Source organism: Chrysochloris asiatica, unplaced genomic scaffold (assembly GCF_000296735.1).
Source record: "Chrysochloris asiatica unplaced genomic scaffold, ChrAsi1.0 scaffold00175, whole genome shotgun sequence".
NCBI lineage: Eukaryota > Metazoa > Chordata > Mammalia > Afrosoricida > Chrysochloridae > Chrysochloris > Chrysochloris asiatica.
In genome coordinates, this window is record NW_006408693.1 from 4,490,982 (window position 1) to 4,510,810 (window position 19,829).

The following is a 19,829-nucleotide window of genomic DNA, read 5'->3' on the forward strand; positions in this document are numbered from 1 at the left end:
ATTTTATTATAGTATTTGGCTTTATCTTCTCGAGCTGATCTTTGAAATTTCCTGTTCAGCTCTTGCACCTCTTCACTTTTTCCATTTGCTTTGGCTTCTCTATGTTGGAGAATAAGTATGGTAAAAGAATACAAAAAGGTGATGCACACCTTTCTTGATTTTTAAACCACTCAGTATCACTTTGTTTTGTTCAAACTACTGCCTCTTGCTCTATGTATAGGTTCTTCATGAACATAATTAAGTGCTCTGGAATACCAATGTTTTGCAATGTTATCCATAAACGTCTGTGATACACAGAGTCAAAAAGGCTTTGCATAGTCAATAAAGCACAAGTAAACATCTTACCTGGTATTCTCTACTTTCAGCCAAGATCCATCTGAAGTCAACAGTGATATCCCTAGTTCCATGCCTTATTCTGAATCCAGCTCAAGTTTTTGGCAGTTGCCTGTTCATGTACAATAGCAGCCATTTTTAAATTACCTTCAGCAAAATTTTATTGCATATGATATTATTGATATTGTTCAAGAATTTCCAATTCTGTTGGATCATCTTTCTTTGGAATGGGTGCAAATATGACTGTCTTCCATTTGGTTGTCCAAGTGGCTGTCTTCCAAATTTCTTGTCAAAGATAAGTGAGCACCTCCTATGCTGCATCAGTTTGTTGAAAGATTCCAATTTGTATTCAGTCAATTCTTGGAACTTTGTTTTTTGTCCATGTCTTCAGTGTAGCCTGGACTTCTTTCAGTATTATTGGTTCGTGAATATATACTACTTCTTGAAATTATTAAATGTCAGCCACTTCTTTTTGGTACAGTGACTGTGTATATCCCTTCTATCTTTTTCTGATGCTTTCTGTGACATTCAATATTTTGACCCCTTCAATATTGCAAGTCAGTTTGAATTTATTTTCAACTTTTCAGCTTGAGAAATACTGAACTTGTTTTTCACTTTTGTTTTCTAACTCCAGATATTTGTACATTTCTTTATAATACTTTACTTTTAGACACATAGACATTTCAAAATTATCCACTCTTCCTGATCCCTACACCACTACCAACTAACCTGCTTTTTCAGTAGTATTCTCAGGAAATCTCAACTTCTTTCTATCAGTTGATCAGATTAAAAACTTTAGAGCTATTTTGACCCATCTTTATTTCACAAGCCACTTCCATATTTGATTGGTCAGTTTACTTCTTAAAGTTTATACATTTTTACCAGACCTAGCAAATTTGCTTTCCTTCTATTTCACCCATGTATTCTTCATCCATCATAGAACAATAATAATTCTACTTAATGCATAAATAGAAGGTTTTCCTTCTTTAAAAAAATTTTTGCTATGATTTGTACTCTGCATTTTGAAGTCATTAATACACAGCTGCTCTTAATACTAATATTACCATTAAGTTTATAAAACTTTAGGATCAGTTAATGCTAAGAAATGTAAATACATATTTGTTTTTCATGCTTTCATTCTAGGAGAAATTTCAGACATATGCCTTGCTATCATGCTCAATAATCTTTAGTAAAAATATGTGCACCATATTTCTCTCTTTTATAAAGACATTAAACTTGGTTTTTTAAAATGTAACTATTGAATGTAGGTATTATTGGCATATTCATATCATTTGAGCAACATTTCTTTAAATTTTTTTTAGGAAAGATTGGCAGAAGAAATTGAAAAGCTGAGATCTGAACTTGACCAAATGAAAATGAGAACTGGATCTCTAATTGAACCTGCAATTTCAAGGTAACATTGAATTAAAAGCTTAGCTGTAGTTCATTGAACTTCAATATGAATTTATTTAAAGTTTTATATCTTATCAAATAAAAGGATCCCAGGTATGGTTCTGTGGGATAAGCACTGGATTGCTAACTGCAAGGTCAGTGTTCAAACACACCAGTAGCTCTCAGAAAACCTATACAGGGTCACTTTGCATAAGAACCTAATGGATGGCACTTATGCAACAACAAATGAAATGAAAAAGTAAAGTAACTTTGGTTGCTTAGTTGTTACCCATTTTGATTCCTTACTAATTTACAGTTTCTATATCAAAATAAAATTTATGTAAAAATCCTTCAAGCCAGTATGTAATGAAATTTTCAATCATTGCCTTCCTTATTCCATATTTATTTATATAGTTGTTTGTTGTTAAGTACCTTTAAGTTGGTTCTAACTAATACTGACCCTATATAGGGTTTTGAAGGATTGGCTGGTGAGTTTCAGTTGATGAATTTTCAGTTAGCAGTCCAAAGCTTATCTTACAGTACCACAGCAGGTCTCCATTGAATGATGTAGGAAGCATCAAAAGAAGATGGAGAGAATGCATAATCACCAAAAAGGTAATCATAATATATTTTTGAAGGATATAAGATCATCATAAGGGCTTATTAAAAAGAAGTTTTAAGAAAATTAAAAACTGCATTATTGAGAAAAAGGCCAAGGAATTTTAATTCTTTTTTTTTTTTCCCCATCATGATAGTGTACTTGCTCATTCTTTATAGATAACAAGGGCTGTGCTAGGAAAATGTCATTGGGGAATCTTACCCCTTCCACTTTTTATTCCTGATCTTGCCGTTTCTGATATTTTTTATTCTACAAACTCAAAAAAACATGGAAAAGGAGCATGATTTTGGTCCACCAAGGATGCCGAAATTGCTATATATAATGGTATAAATCAAAGAACAGAGCACCCCTTCAGTAAGGGTTATAGAAATTAAAACACTGACTTCAGAATTGTCTAGATATAGATGAAGAATATGTCTAGAAGACAAGGTATTATAATAAAATGTGCAAAGATCTGGAACTAGAAAACCAAAAAGAAAGAGCATGCTCAGCATTTGTCAAACTGAAAGAGCTGAAGAAAAAATCCAAGCCTCCAATTGTGATATTGAAGGATTCTAAAGGCAAAACACTGAATGATGAAGAAAGCATCAAAAGGAGATAGAAGGAATACACAGTCACTGTACCCAAAAAAGAAATAGTTGCTGTTCAGCCATTTCAAGAGGCAGCATATGATCAAGAATTGATGGAACTAAAGGAAGAATTTCAAGTGACATTGAATACATTGGCAAGAAACAAGCTCTAGGAATTGATCTAATACAAATTGAAATATTTCAACAAACTGATGCAGCACTGGGGGTGCTCACTTATCTATCCCAAGAAATTTGGAAGAGAGCTACCTAGACAATTGGAAGAGATCCACATCTGTTCCCTTTCAGAGGTGACCAAATAGAATGTGGAAGTCATCAAACAGTATCATTAATATCACATGTAAGTAAAATTTCACTGGAGATAAATAAAAACAAAAACAACAGAATATCGACAAGGAAATGCCAAAAATTCAAGCCAGATTCTGAAGAGCTCATGGAACTAGGGATATCAGATGAATATCAGATTGATTTTGGCTGAACACAGAGAATACCAGAAAGATGTTTACATTGGCGTTATTGACAATGCAGAGGTTTTCAACTTTGTGGATCATGACAAGCTTTGTATAAATAACATAGTAAAGAATGGGAACTCCAGAACACTTAGTTGTCCTCATGAGAACCTGTGCATAGAAAAAATACAGTTTTTAGCACAGAATGAGGGGATCTGAATCATTTAAAATCAGGAACGGTGTACACCAGGACTGTATCCTTTCACCATACTTATTAAATATTTTTGCTAATCAAATCACCTGAAAGCTGGATTATATGAGGAAGAATGTGGCATCAGGATTGGTAGAAGATTAATTAAAAACCTGTAAAATGTAGATGATACAACCTTGCTTGTTGGAAGTGAAAGGATCTAAAATGCTTACGATAAAGTTTTGAAAAAAAACAGCCTTCAATATAAATTACACCTCATTGAAAATAAAATGTAAAAATCTGTACCACTGGACCAATACTAATAGAAACTTAAAAATCATTATCACTGGACCTTAACAAATGGATAAGACATTGAAATTGTCAAAGACTTCATTTTGCTTGGATCCTCAATCAACACTCATGGAAACAGCAATCAAGAAAGCAAAGATATATTACATTAGGCATTACTGCTGCACAAAACCTCTTAAAAATGCTCAAAAGAAAAGATATCAGTTTTAGAACTAAGTGCTTCAACCAAACTGTGGTATTTTTAGTCATCTCACATGAATTTGAAAGTTGGACAATTAATAGAAGAACTGATGCATTTGAATTATGGTGTTAGAGAAAAATATTGAAATACCATAGAATGCCAGAAGAACAAACAAATTTGTATTGAAGAAGGACAACCAGAATCATCCTGAGCAGCCATGATGATGAGACTTTGTCTGCCATACTTTGGACATGTTTATCAGGAGGGACCCGTCTCTGGAAAAGAACATCGTGCTTGGTAAAGTGGAGGGTCAGCAAAAAAGAGGAAGACCACCAATGAGATGGATTGACACATCACAGTAACAGTTGGCTGAAGTATAACAATAGTTGTGAGGATGGTGTTGTTGTTGTTGTTAAGTGCCGTTGAGTCGGTTCCGACCCATAGCGACCCTGTACAGGGTTTCCGAGGGTGTAAATCTTTACGGGAGTAGAAAGCCTCATCTTTCTCCCGCGGAGCGGCTGGTAGTTTCAAACCGCTGACCTTAAGGTTCGCAGCCCGATTCGTAGGTTATGTTTACTTCTGTTGTACTTAGGGTTGCTATAAGTTGGACTTAACTCAAGGGTACCTAACAACAACAACAATTATCTCAACTGGGGAAAAGCAAGGTCTTACATCAAGTAGTTCAGTCTTTTTGTTATTGCAAGCCGAGACCATCTCTTGTTTTTTTAACCATGCCGTTATTTATAAATGCTTGTCTTTGCTCATAAAGAGAACTAAGGTATAAAGTATCAGTAGTAGTCCCCATGTTCAACAGAAACATAGCTTTAAGCATAATTCCTACAGATACTGGATCTGTTACTTCGTTTTGTAAAACAGCATGTTGTCGCTGCTGTTTCTACCATCACCATTATAGCAATAAACTCATGCTGTAGTTCTATGTATAAATAATATGCTTCTGGAAACCATTTCTACACATTGATTACAGTGTACTTCACTACCACGTTTATTGAAACCGATTGTGAAAATACTTTCCAATTGGAATTTTCCAACTGTTTTTCCTTTAAGCATATTTCAGAATCAAATGTGTTTATTCAAAGATTTTTCTTTTTAGCATATGTTGTTGTTGTTGTTAAGTGCCGTGGAGTCGGTTCCAACTCATAGCGACCCTGCACAGGGTTTCCGAGGCTGTAAATCTTTACGGGAGCAGAACAGCTCATCTTTCTCCCGCGGAACCACTGGTAGTTTCGAACTGCTGACCTTGCGGTTCACAACCCGATTTGTAACCACTAAGCATATAGTCTTATCAAAAGCTGAAAAGGTGTTCTGGTAATACATTCCATTTTATTAAAACAGTAATTATTAACCTTAGGTCAATACGTAAGCTTTAAATTAACATTGAAATACAGAGAGTAGCTGTGAATACATTTCTCCCAAATTGTAAGCATTTGAGAATATTTAAGACGCCTCCCCTAAATTTATGCATTTTCCAGTTAACGAGAAATATCTAAAGTATATGAATATCATGATATTAATTATCAATATTATCATATATTATTGTACTGCTGTATTTGAGGGGTCCTGGTATAGTGCTATAGGATAAGCAATGAACTCTTAACAACACTGTTAATGATTCAAACTCACCAACGGATCTTGGGAAATCCTAAACAAGGTGGCTATGATCTGGAAAAAACTGGACAGCATTTAACAACAACTGTATTTAACAACAATAATAGACAAAGGAAAGATTACAAGCATATTCTTATATGAGAAAATCAACCTGACTTTAAGGAATGAAAGTGTGGATAGAATTTCTGTTATGACCTTCTGGAAAGTCATTAAAATGTTAATGAAAATTCAACAACTATCTTCTTTAAAATTGATTTCCTTGAGAGATTATGCTGTATTTTTGTTTTGTTTTGTTGCTAATTTAACAGATGATTTACTAGTAAATATAGTCTTTGAGACTGGATATATTTCATATTCCTCTTTTTTTGCAGAACTCATCTAGACACCTCAGCTGAGTTGCGGTACTCAGTGGGCTCCCTAGTGGACAGTCAATCTGATTACAGAACAACTAAAGTAATTAGAAGGTCAAGGAGAGGACGCATGGGTGTGCGAAGAGATGAGCCAAAGGTGAGACTTTTTAATTTCAACTTTTTAATAGTGTTAAATAAATACACTATCCCATTTTAGATAGAATTTCAGTCCAGACGGAATTAAAACTCTTAGCATTTTTATTAGTTTCAAATGTGGCTTAAGATGCATATTTTTAAAATATTCTTAATATCTACCCTTCCTATGTGCCAGCAACTATACTCAGCAATTTTATGCATTTATCAGCAAAACATTATGAATTTGGTACTATTTTTGGTACTTATTTTAGATGTAAAAAAATGAAATGTAAGAAATTAATCATAAAACATTATACAGTTATACAGCAGACAAGTAATGTAATAAAAACTTTAGCACACATTTGGTGGTTTCTATACTTTTAAACATCACCAGTCTTAACTTAAGCTTAGAAGCATAAGCACTGACATTCATATTATTAATCAAAATTAATTACTTTTAATTTAAATTGCTACTGTAAAAACACTTTGGGGAAATATATGTAGACAGCTGAAACTGTGATTAAAGATCTGTGAAAGATATATTGCTGTATTAAGCTTTCACTTCGTTAATAACTCAAAATTAGTAAATTATGCATATTGAGTAGATATATGATGTTAAGTTCTGTTTAGTTCATAGCTATGTAGCTGCATTTTATAAAGAAGTAGTATATAGTTCTTATGTTCCTAAATTCATGTGTTTACTACAACCACTTTGATGTGTCCAAAAGACTATTTTATCTACATATGCTCACAAATTCATAAGATCCTGTGAACCAAGTGAGTACATGCAGATGAACTAGTATTTTATCCTTTGTTTTAAATTGACACCAAGAAGTCATGTATAAATAAATTCCTTATAGTAGGTATTCAAAGTCCTTTGAATGAATAAATAAATAAGTGAACATAAAAAGAATAATGAAGTCTATCTCAGTTCTTTAATATTTTTAAATTTTCATTTGTTTTGTTGTTGTTGTTAGGGATAGGCATAGTGAAAAGTACATCAATTCAACAGTTTCCAAATATACAATTTATTGATATTGAATATGTTCTTCAACTTTTGCAACCATTCTCACCGTACTTCTCTGAGTTATTTTCCCTCATTAACATAAATTTGTCCAATGAAGATCAAAGAGCACAGCCTTCTTCGGTATGGATTGCATCTCAATGTAAAGAAAACAAAAATCCTCACCACTGGACCAATAGACAACATTCTTATCAATGGAGAAAAGATTGAATTTGTCAAGGAGTTCATTCTTCTTGGATCAACTATCAACACTTACAGAAGCAGCAGTCAAAAAATCAAATGACATGTTGCATTAGGCAAATCTGCTGCACAAGGCCTTTGTAAAGTGTTGAAGAGCAAAGATATCAGCTTGAAGAATAAGGAGCACCTGACCCAAGCCATGGTATTTTCAATAACCTCATATGCATGCGAAAGCTGGACAGTGAATAAGGAAGACAGTAGAAGAATTGATGCTTTTGAGTTATGATGTTGGAGGAGAATATTGAAGGTGCCATGGACTGCCAAATGAACAAATCGGTCTGGGTTAGAAGTGCCGGTAGAGTGCTCCTTGGAGGCCAGGATGGCCAAATTTCGTCTCCCATACTTCGGACATATTGTCAGGAGGGACCTGTCTTTGGAGAAGGATCTCATGTTTGGTAAGGTGGAGGGTCAGAGAAAAAAATAGAAGACCCCCAGCGAGATGGATTGGCAAAGTAGCAGCATCAATGGGTTGGCTCAAGCATGGCAATTATAGTGAGGTTGGTTCAGAACTGGGCAGTGTTTTGTTCTGCTGTGCATATGGTCATTATGAGTTGGTACCAACTGGATGGCACCTAACAACAACAACAACAACAACAACATATATTTATTTTTATATTACAAATTTATAAGTCTAATAGGCACCAAAAAATTGGTAACACAAATGCTAGCACAGAAAATCTCAAATATTAAGTCAATACATGTTGTGTTGCTAAGGCTAAGTGTTATCAAGTCAGTTCTGACTCATAGTGACCCTGTATAGTGTTTCCAAGGAGCATCTGGTGGATTTGAACATCTGACCTGGCAGTTCAAACCGACCTTTTAGTCCACTGCTTATTCTACAGTGCCACACCAGGACTCTGAGTCAATACATAGGATAATATAATAAGGTCCTGTAGATAATTTTATATTATCACAAAAATAAGCAGAAATTTTTTAAATTTTAGAAAATTATCAGTCTTCTGTCTTATACCCAAGTCTCATATTTTCAGATCACAGCTTAAAGAATACCATCTTATTGATTAATGAAAACTCTCGTTTGCAGAAAAATTTATTATTTCAGTTAAAAAGTAGTAATGTAAATTAGCCTCTGTTGTTTTCCAAGATCAATTTGGCATCAAGTGACCAGAACAGTAAAGATGACATCAAATCAATTTGCAACATTTTTATAAAGTTTTGTTAAAATCTATACAACTGAATAATGAGGATAGAATTCTTGCGTAATATGTTGTGTGACAATATTTGTGAATACTGCCTATTAAAGAAGATATAAATAAAGCATTTAGGACATGAAATGGTAATGTTTGACTACAACTGAATAAACCTAGAGTTATTTGTAAATTAGAAAAAGGTTGCAAACTTAGATGCTCTAAAGAATATTTCTTTGAATGTGGATTGCACTAGAACTCATAAGGAAATGTATCATTTTTATGCACATTAAAATCTTGATATTTATGCTGATACTTAATGTCTACCATTACTTACGATATAAAACGTATTACTTAAATGATCTGTAAATTAATATGTTAACAAGTGTTTTTGTCTTTTCCAGATAATCTATAAAAAATGCATGATTTTTTGATATTTGTCTTTTATGGAATATTGTTTTGAAAATGAAAATATGACAAATATGGTAAACATTGTCATTTATTATTCAGGTGAAGTCTCTTGGGGATCATGAATGGAATAGAACTCAACAAATCGGAGTGCTAAGCAGCCACCATTTTGAAAGTGACACTGAAATGTCTGATATTGATGATGATGATAGAGAAACGATATTTAGCTCAATGGATCTTCTCTCTCCAAGCGGTCATTCTGATGCCCAGACTCTAGCCATGATGCTTCAGGAACAACTGGATGCCATAAACAAGGAAATCAGGTGAGTTAAGTTAGTGTTGGTGCTTTCAAGGCATTGTTTCTTGTCAAGTGCCATTGAGTTAGTTTCAACTCATAATGAACACATACATGATTTTTGAAGCTGTAGTTCTTTGCAAACAGAAAACCTCCTCTATCTCCCATGCAATGATTGATGGACTGGATCTGCTGACCTTGTGGTTTACCATCCAGTGTTTATTGCACACAATCACCACACTCCCCTTCAAAGCACTAGAAGACCTTAATAGTGAAAATGTGGTCCTCAGATCAGCAGTAACGATATTACCTGGTTGCTTGTTAAAAATACAGAATCTTGGATTTTACCCCACTCCTACTGAATCAAACTGTGTCTTTCATAAGACTCTCTGAAGATCAATGTATTTCCTGAATAAAATCTGGAAGCAGTGAATTTGGACAGCTTTTAAAAGGAACAAAAATAAAATACAGATTAATGATATTAGGAGTAATATAAAAATGAAATCTATTAAAATATTCTCCAACTAATTTTATACTATTTTTTAATTATAATTTATCATTTAAATAAAATATATGTATGGTAATGAAGTGCATTTGTAAGTTGCATTTAACCCTGTAGTAAAGATGAGGCTTTCTACTCCCGTAAAGATTTACACCCTCGGAAACCCTGTACAGGGTCGCTATGGGTCGGACCCGACTCGACGGCACTTAACAACAACAACAACAAAGGTACTACATTATAGGCAATTTAATAAGTCTCCAGCTTCCTTAAAAGTAGATATCAGAGTGAAATTTACTTGATATTCTTCGTTAAATCTATTTTAAGCTACAGTATCAGGGGAGAATGCTTTCTTAGATGTTTACTAATATTAAGACCCTTAAAACTTTGTAACTTTTTTTTTTTTTTTTTGTAATTCATCACCTATGGAGCATATGCTAAAAATAAGATAAGGCATTATGCTTTGTCATGAAATCTGACATGAACAACAAAGAAACAAAAAAAACAGAACATGCCTCTAAATAATGTGATAAGCTAAATGTGCTACTTTACTGTTGCTACTACTATTTCAAACAATAAAATTAAATGTATATAGTAATGTCATCATTAAGTGCTGTCAAGTTGGGTCAGGCTATATAGGGTTTCTGAGTCATGGCTGATTTGAACAGCATCCTTATAGTTAGCAGTTCAGTGCTTATTCCACAGCACCACACCAGGACTCCATCTATAGTAATATATTACATTAAAAATGAAAGTCGCTATTCCTAGCATTTGTGATTTATATGGCACAGTAATTTAGTATTAGGATGCTAACTAAAAAGTCAGTGGTTTGGGCCCACCAGCTGCTCCATGGAAGCAAGATGGACAGTGTGTTTCCGTGAAGATTATAGCCTTGGAAATACTATAATGAAGTTCTTTTCTGTCCTACATGGTCTCTATGACACAGAAGCAACTCAATGGCAAGGAGTAATTATTTTCAATGGTGCCTAAAACTTATTAACAAGTCTAATTGCTGTCATATTTTTAAAAAAACTAAAGCTTAACTTTTACCTAACTTTCTGCTGGTGGTGGTGTTGTTAGGTGCTGTCTAGTCAGCTCTGACACATAGTGACCTTGTGCACACCAGAATGAAAGCCTGCCCAGTCCTGTGCTATGCTCACCATTGTTCTGTATGAGCCCATCATGTTGCCATGTAAGTCTATCTTTGGGAAGTCTTTTCTCTTTTTCACTGATACTTTACCAAGCATGATGTCTTTTTCCATTAACTGGTCTCTCCTAATAAAATAAAGTCTTTCTGTCTTCACTCTTAAGGAGCACCCCGGCTGTTCTTTTTTCAAGACAGATTTATTTGCTCTATTGGCAATACACAGTATTTTCAATAATCTTCTCCAACACCAGAATTCAAATTATTATCAATTCATTTTTCCGTATTCGTTATTGAGCTTCTACATGCATATTGCTGTTAACTTCCATTGAGTCAATTCTGGCACATAACAACATTATACAGGGTTTCCGAGGAGCAGCTGGTTGGGTTTGAACTGCCAAACTTTTGGTTCCTAGTCCAATGCTTATCCTACAGTGCCACACCAAGTAACTTAAAATACCATGACTGTGTCCAGGTGCAATTTAGTCCTCAAAGTGACATCTTTACTCTTTAACATTAAAGAAATCTTTTGAGGTAGATTTGTCCAATGCAATACATGGTTTGATTTCTCGACTCTACTGCTTCAATAAGCAATGATTGTGCATGCAAGTAAAGTGAAATTCTTGGAAAATTCAATCTTTTCTCCATTTATCATGATGTTTATTTTGTTTCATTACATTGACTTGTAATCCATTTATGAATCTTCATTAGCAAGTGCTTCAAGCAAGCAAGGTTGTATCATCTTCATATTTTAGATACTTAATGATCCCAACTTTAATTCTGATACTGAGTTCTACACATAGTCTGGTTTCTCAATTATTTTCTAAGCCTACAGTCTGAATAAGTATGGTGAAAGAATGAAACACTGACACACACCTTTCCTGAATATAAACCTCACAGTATTCCTTTGTGCTTTTTGAATAAATGCCTTTTCATCTGCGTACAAATTCCGCATGGGCACAGTGAAGTGTTTTGAAATTGCCATTCTCCATATAGCCTTTGCAAAGTAAATAAAGCACAAGTAAACTTTATTTTGGTATTCTCTGCTTTCAGTCATGATCAACCTGACATTAGCAAGGATACCCCTGGCTCCATGTCCTCCTCTGAATCCAGTGTGAATTTCTGGCAACTCCTTGTTAATGTTCTGCTGCAACAATTTTTGAATTGTCTTCTGCAAATTTTTACTAATGTGTAATATTCATTCTATTTTCAATAGAAAATTCTGTACTATCACCTTTCTTTAGAATGGGCACAAATATGGAAATCTTCCCATTGGTTGGCCAGGTAGCTGGTTCCCAAATTTCTTGGCATAGACTAGTGCCTTTAGGGAAACATCAGTCTGTTGGAACATTTCAATTGGCATTCAGCCAGTTTCTGGAGCATTCTTTTTTGCTAATGCCTTCAATGCAGCTTCAATTTCTTCCTTCAGTACCATCAGTTTTTTGCCATATGCTGTCTCCTGAAATGTTTGAACATTTAACTGTTCTTTTTCATACATTGACTGTGTATTCCTTCTGTCTTCTCTTGATGCTTTCTGTTTCAGTTACTATTGTGTCAACAGAGTCCTTCAGTAGTGCAAGTTGAAGTTTGAATGTTGTCTTCAGCTCTCTCAGTTTGAGAAATACTGAATGTGTTCTTCCTTTTAGAAGGTCCTTGCACTCAAGGTCCTTGCACATTTTATTACAATACTTCACTTTGTCTTCTCTTCTCAGGCTGTCATTTGAAATTTTCTGTTCGGCTCTTTTATTTTGTCGTTTCTTCCATTTCTTTATCTACTTTACATTCAATGCCAAACTTTCGCTTAGTAGTTGAGTGCATACCATTTGCACCACCTAGAGACCATAAACAATATATAAAACTGTATCTTTCAGGCTAATTCAGGAAGAAAAAGAATCTACAGAATTGCGTGCTGAAGAAATTGAGAATAGAGTGGCTAGTGTGAGCCTGGAAGGTCTGAATTTGGCGAGGGTCCACCCAGGTACCTCCATCACTGCTTCAGTTACAGCCTCATCACTGGCCAGTTCATCTCCTCCCAGTGGACACTCCACACCAAAGCTCACCCCTCGAAGCCCTGCCAGGGAAATGGATCGTATGGGAGTCATGACGCTGGTATGATTATGTGTGCAAAGTTTATTTGCCCTTAATAATATTCATGAGATATTAGCTAACATTTACAGGATGCTTAGACCAGTCTAAGGGAGGTTTGTTTATTTTCATCTTTCATCTATTTATAAAGAAACCCTATGAGGTTGGTACAATTATTATCTCTTTATGAAATAAAGAAATGATAGTCCATATAGCTAGATCTTTCCTAAGGTCAACATCAAGTCAGTGGCAGAGCAGGAATCTAAATATCACATTAGCAATCCAAATGACTTAAATCCATTAAGTACACTTTTACCAAAGACATTTTGATAAAATAAATTGGAACTGATATTTTTAAACTTATAAATAACTAAAATAATAATTATAATTGCTTTAATTTATTATTGAAATTGATTTATAAATTTACCATATTTATAAACCCTATACAGGGTCGCTATGTGTCGAAACCTACTCGACAGCACTTCACAACAACAAATCTCATAATATAACATAAATAAGAAGGGTCATAAAGTAATACAAACATTCTCTTCATTGTGTTTTAGAATTTTATGCCAGAATTTTCACACTCTTAAAGGGCTTTATTTATTTGTAGATTTATCATTAAGAGTTGAAAGCCTAAATTAGAAGACCTCTTGAACATAAATGAGAGAAAACCAAAGTGTGCCTTGCTAAAAATGATATTAAAAAAAAGCTTCTTGGAACTATCATTGGAATACTACTGATGCTATGATGCTGTCATTTAAAATTTTCATGATAACCAAAGGCCTAAGGGTATTATCTCAATTTAAAACACAGGTAACTGAAGATGGTAAAAATGAGTTCATTGCAGGTTTACTTAACTAGTAAGTGGAGGAGCTAGATTTATCTTCAAACTCTATCTCAAAAGCACCTACTATTCTGTTCTTTGCTATGATTTTCTAATAATATGTGGAAATGAAAAATAATAAATATTAAAAGTTTCTTTACTGTTTATAGAGCAAAATCCTATATTTTTCTAGTGGAAAATATTAAAATTATATTATTACAATTTTAAATTTTCAATAAAAATAATAGAGATTAATCAAAATTATTTAATAGGTAAAATTGTAGTCTATATATTGCAAAGTATATAAGTAATACAAGTATAGTAAATGGAGTATAAATAATTGATAATAGAGAATGAAATTAACTGTAGATAGGATTCTTGAAGCCACTACAAACATTCCCATAGCTTCTTTGTGTATGTATAGTCAATGTGAATAACACACTGGCATGGAGTCCATTCCAACTTATAGTGACCCTATAAGGACTCACAGTGGTTAAGTATTTGACTGTTAACCTTAAGGTTTGCAATCCAAACCCACCAGTCACTCAGTGGAAGAAAGATATGACAGTCTGCCCGTATAAAGAAGTATTGTTGTTGTTAAGTGCTGTAGAGTCAGTTCCAACTCATAGTGACCCTGTATAGGTTTCTAAACTGTGACTGGTGAATTTGAACTGCCAACCTTGTGGTTCAAAATGACCTTGCAGTCCAGCGCATTAATCTGCAGCACATACCAGGTCTCCAAAGAAGAACAGTCTTGGAAACTCTATGAGACAGCTCTATTCTAACCCATAGTATCACTATGAGTTAGAATTGATTTGATGGTAATGGGTCATATCTGAATAAAGATATTTAATTCACTGTCTACATGGAATCTTTAACTATTTTGTGATAATATGTAATCTTGCTTGCTAGCAATTGTGAGAATTATTTTCATTGCAATGAATTTATATATATATACATACACACACACATACACACACAGTTAATGTTGTTGTTAAGTGCTGTCGACTCGGTTCCAACTCATAGCAACCCTGTATAGGATTTCCAGGTGTGACTAGTGGTTTGAACTGCTGTCATTGAGATTTGCAGTCTAGTGCTTATCCTATAGCGCTACACCAGAACTCCAGTGCATACAATTGGAAATTTAAAAGTTCATGGGGAAAATCAAATATAAACATAACTGAATTTTTCCATGAACATTTTGAAACCCCATCACATACATACATTTATATACACGCTGTTGTTAGTGTTGTTGGTAAATGCCATCAAGTTGGTTCCGACCCATAGGTACCCTGTAGAGGGTTTCCAAGGAGTGACTGGTGAACTTGAACCACCAACCTTGCAGTTCAAACTGACTTTGTTGTCTAGCGCATTAACCCACAGCACCACATCAGGACTCCATTGTTAGGTGCCATCAAATCAGTTCTGACTCTTAGTGTCTTCATGTGCAACAGAATGAAGCAATGCCAGGTCCTGTACTAATCTCACAATCATGGTTATGCTTGAGCCCATTGCTGCTGCCTCTGTGAAAATCCATCTCATTGGGTGTCGTTCCTTTTGTAACTGACCTTCCACTTTACCAAGCATGATGTCCTTCTCCAGTAACGGGTCTCTCCTGATAATATGTCGGATAATATGTCGGAAGTACAAGAGAAGTCTCGCCATCCTGGCTCGTAAAGAACATTCCAGCTGTAATTTTTCCAATACATGTTTATTTGTTTTGGAAGTCCATGGTACTTTTAATATTCTTATCCAACATTATAGCTCAAATGCATCAATTATTCCATGATTCTCCTTTATTGTCCAACTATTAAATGTGTATGAGACTACTGAATATACCTTGGCTTGGGTGAGGCACACCTTAGTTACATCTTTACTTTTGAACAATTTAAAGAGGTCTTTTGCAGCAGATTTATCCAATGCGATGTTTCATTTAATTTCTTGACTGCTGCTTCCATGAGTAATGATCTTGGATCCAAGCAAAATTAAGCCTTTGACAAATTCCATCTTTTCTCCTTTTATCCTGATCTTACTTATTGGTTCAGTAGTGAGGATTTTTGCTTTCTTTACATTGAGATGCAGCTGATACTGAAAGCTGTGGTCTTTGATCTTCATCAGTAAATAGTTTAAGTCCTCTTTGCTTTTAGCAAGCAAGGTTGTATCATCTGCCTATCACATGTTATTAATGAGTCTTTCTCCAATCCTGATACCATTTGTTTCTGCATATAATCCAACTTCTCAGATTGTTTGCTCAGCATGTACTCATATGTATATATTGTTCTTACTTATAAAAGAAAATATAAATCAGTAAATGCTTCATTTTATCTTAAAAATATTATTTTTTTAGAATTCCTGTTATGTATGTAAGTACACATTGTTTTTGTTATTTTAAAATTAAGAACTAAAATATAAAACAGTTTATGGGTATGACAATGTTTCCCATAATCAAACTCTGTATAATTATGGAATTCTGTGTGTTTGAACTACGATGTTGACAAACAATATTGGCTATACCATGAGCTACCATAAAAACAAATAAGACAGTCTTAGTAGAAATTCAATCAGAATTTTCCTTAAAAATAAGGATGGTGAGATTTGATTTGCTTACTTTGGACATGTTATTGGGAAAGATGAATGGCTAGAGAAGAAATGTTTATCAAAATAGAAACCCAACAAAAATGAGGGAAACTCTCAATGAGATATTTTGATACAATAAGACAATGACTCAAGCAAATTGTAGGTCATGAAGAGAATGCAGTACCAGGTGGCTGTTCTTCTGGGTCATGTATAATGTCAACAGAAATCAGCACCTTCATGAAGGCCACTAACAAAATCAGCATGCTATGAAATCTGAAAAAAAAAATGACTATTTTTCAATAAGGAGACAGTTACCTCTTTAAACCACTGAGTACTCTATTCTATGCTAATTTTCCCTCTTGATATTTAAAATATTGCAAAACTGACACTGCAGGCAATGGCCAATCAGAACCATAACCAACTAATCAGAACTCACTCAAACTAATGTATATTAGTCTTAAATTTTAACTACTTATGATCCACTTATTTTATTGGTTAATAATGTTATTGTCTCTGAATTCATTTATGCATATGTGATATGTACTACATAATAATGATAATCGCTTTATAATAAGAATCTAGGACTCCAAATAACAATTTAGTCAGCAATGCAGTTGGATTTGGTTAAACATTTGATTTCTGTAGTTTTGTTTTATTCCCATACATTTCTACAGCATAATCATTTGCCCTTTTAGCATACTTTCATAATCATTAACATCCTGACCCTGATAGTATTATCTTATAATACTGTGATAATATATTTATAATAATTTGGGTGTATTTTGTCATATGTGAAAAAGATACTAGTGTTTTCATAATTTTTAGCAACTATTAATAAATTAACCTGTAGTAAATGAATACTATTAAACTATAATTTGAGCATTGGAAATAATAAGGCAATCTTGACGAAAGAAAAATATTTAAAATGTTAAAATTCTTCATCAGAAAAACAGTGAAAGAATTTCAGGAACCCCTTATTACACAATACAACTTTTCCATCAAATGTAGTATTGTTGCTGTTAAGTGCTGTCAAGTCTCTTCCAATGCATAGCAACCCTGCATAGGGTTCAGAGTAGTGGCTGGTGGGTTTGAACCACCAACCTTGTGGTTGGCGGGCTAGTGTTTATTCTGCAGTGGCACATGAGGACTGATACTGTACTGAAATACAGCTAGCTTATCTTTTAGCTGTGGAAAATATTGACGTTTTTTGAAATTTGCTAAGTTAAATTCTATTTCAATATTCCGAGTAAAATCAGACAATCTAGAGACAGAAAACAGATTATAAAGCATTATATGAAGTGCATTGTGTATTTATATCTTGCAAACACATACTCATTGTATTGTGACATGCATTCATTGTATTCACTTCTTTTTAACAGTTTATTGTGAATTGAGTAAAGGTTTATAGATGAGATTATCAGCTTTACATTCTACTTGTTTCATCTCAGTGTATCTACTCTTAACTAAAAATGAATCTATAAAACATAAATAAAATGCTAGCAATATCTAGTTAGACTAAAGGATGGAATAAAGTGAACACATTTCCCCAAAGCAGCAAAAATATAATTTCAATGGAATAAGTTAATAAAAAGTAAGTTTTATTTGCTTAAGTAAAATTAGCAGATCTATTAAGTGATGAAAAATTTTAGATTCTTTGAAAAGTTGTAAAATTGTCCATTTGTAATCATTGACTAGTTCTGTTTTCTTTTTATTACAATCATAGCCCAGTGATTTAAGAAAGCATCGGAGAAAGGTACTGTTAAAATAAAACTTATATATGATTACATAAAATATTATCTTTTCTATGAAAGCTTTAAAATGTTATTCCTTCCAGTTGAAGTTTTTTATAAGTATAAAATATTACAATTAATTATGTGTCATTGAATTGTATAAGTGTGGTCATAAAAATAATTATTTAAAAAATAAAAGTGTTTATGCATTCTGGAACATGGAATAAATATCCTGAATTTCCACAGAATATTTTGACAGCAAACAATATAGTAAATTTTTGCAATGCATAAGTCTTTACCCTAGAGAAATATATTTATGCATAATAACAATACAAAATTAAAGGATATATTTTCTCAAAACACAGCTTTACAATTTTCACTTTTGCTGTGTTTAGAAATATTTTTTTCTGAACTATATATCTCATAGTTGTTTTTTCAACATTTTTTCTATATATTTCAATACACATTGATGTCCTGAAAGAAATGCCATCGATGTTGTAATCAGAAACTCTACTCAGTCCTGAAAATGAATTTAAGAGAATTTATTCATAAAAAAAAAAAGACAAAAATTACATTTGAATGCAGGGAGAGATCAGCCCACATAGTGAGAGCTGATGACTCCAAATAAGGAATTTGTAACAAAGACAGATACAGGGAAGAAAGAAACTATTGTACATGTATTTTACCGGTTAGTCTTTAGTTGAAATCTCAAGAAAGATGTGTTAGGGGTAAGAAATGGGCTTCTATTGAAAAAATGAGTTGAGAGGCATGTTGTTTTTGCTGTTAAGTGTTATACAGTCAGTTCCAACTCATAGAGACCCTGTATAGGGTTTGAACTGCTAAACTTGCTGTTAGCTGTCCAGTGTTTATCTTACAACACCATACCAAGACTCCATAGAGTGAATGATTTCTGGAACTAATTATAGAGGTTTCAATCTTAGTCACATGTCCTTCAGGTGGGATCTTAAAACATCTCTGGTGATGTTTAAAGAGCTTTAAAGAGCTTTAGTCAGAGGTTTTAAGAATCTGTGAAAACCATCTTGGTGCCAGGATCTTGTTTCCTTAAAACAGCTTGTAAAACAGAAATACTTTTACTTGTCTGAAAAACTTTAGATACGGGCAGCTTAAAAACCTTTTCAAGCAATTCTGTTTATTACATTCATATTATGAAGAAATATTTATTGGATCTTCTTTACATAAAAGACAGCTGTGCCAAAAATCTCTTCCTTAGATTGTATTTCCTGGCTTGACCATAGGGAGAAAATACTTCTTAGATTTATGAACTTCTAAGGGGTTTGCATTGATTCTGAAGCTAAGCAAACATGGAGTTTCAGGCAGGCAGGCATGCAGGTAGACAGACAGACAGGCAGGTAAGTCAAAGACCAAAGACTAGTTTAATTCAGTAAGAACAGAGTTTAATTTGATCCTTTAGTTTTTGTCAAAATGGCTTTATTTGTTCTTTACAGTTAATCTGATAGTTAAAAGTTGTGTTTTCATACAACTCTGTATCTCTGGCTCTGATAAATTTATGGTATCCTGAATTTTTCTGGACCCAGAACTGAATTTTTCTTTAAAATAATTTTCTCTATATTATGTTTTCCTTTTTTAAAAAAAAAGATTTTCTATGTGTCTGACGATTTTCCCATGATTGGTATTGGAATGAAACAACTTTCATTTGTTTCATT

General features: G+C 33.6%; 1 protein-coding gene across 8 annotated transcripts in view; it reads left to right on the forward strand.

Moving 5' to 3' along the window:
- PPFIA2 (protein tyrosine phosphatase, receptor type, f polypeptide (PTPRF), interacting protein (liprin), alpha 2) overlaps positions 1 to 19,829 on the forward strand; it is a 749,227-nt gene that overhangs the window by 588,024 nt on the left and 141,374 nt on the right. For all 8 annotated transcript variants that reach the window (XM_006871823.1, XM_006871825.1, XM_006871827.1 and 5 more), the window contains 5 exons: positions 1,656 to 1,747; positions 6,058 to 6,193; positions 9,091 to 9,311; positions 12,798 to 13,035; positions 18,138 to 18,167. In XM_006871823.1, the coding sequence (XP_006871885.1) occupies positions 1,656 to 1,747; positions 6,058 to 6,193; positions 9,091 to 9,311; positions 12,798 to 13,035; positions 18,138 to 18,167 (717 nt within the window). The remainder of the gene's footprint in view (positions 1 to 1,655; positions 1,748 to 6,057; positions 6,194 to 9,090; positions 9,312 to 12,797; positions 13,036 to 18,137; positions 18,168 to 19,829) is intronic.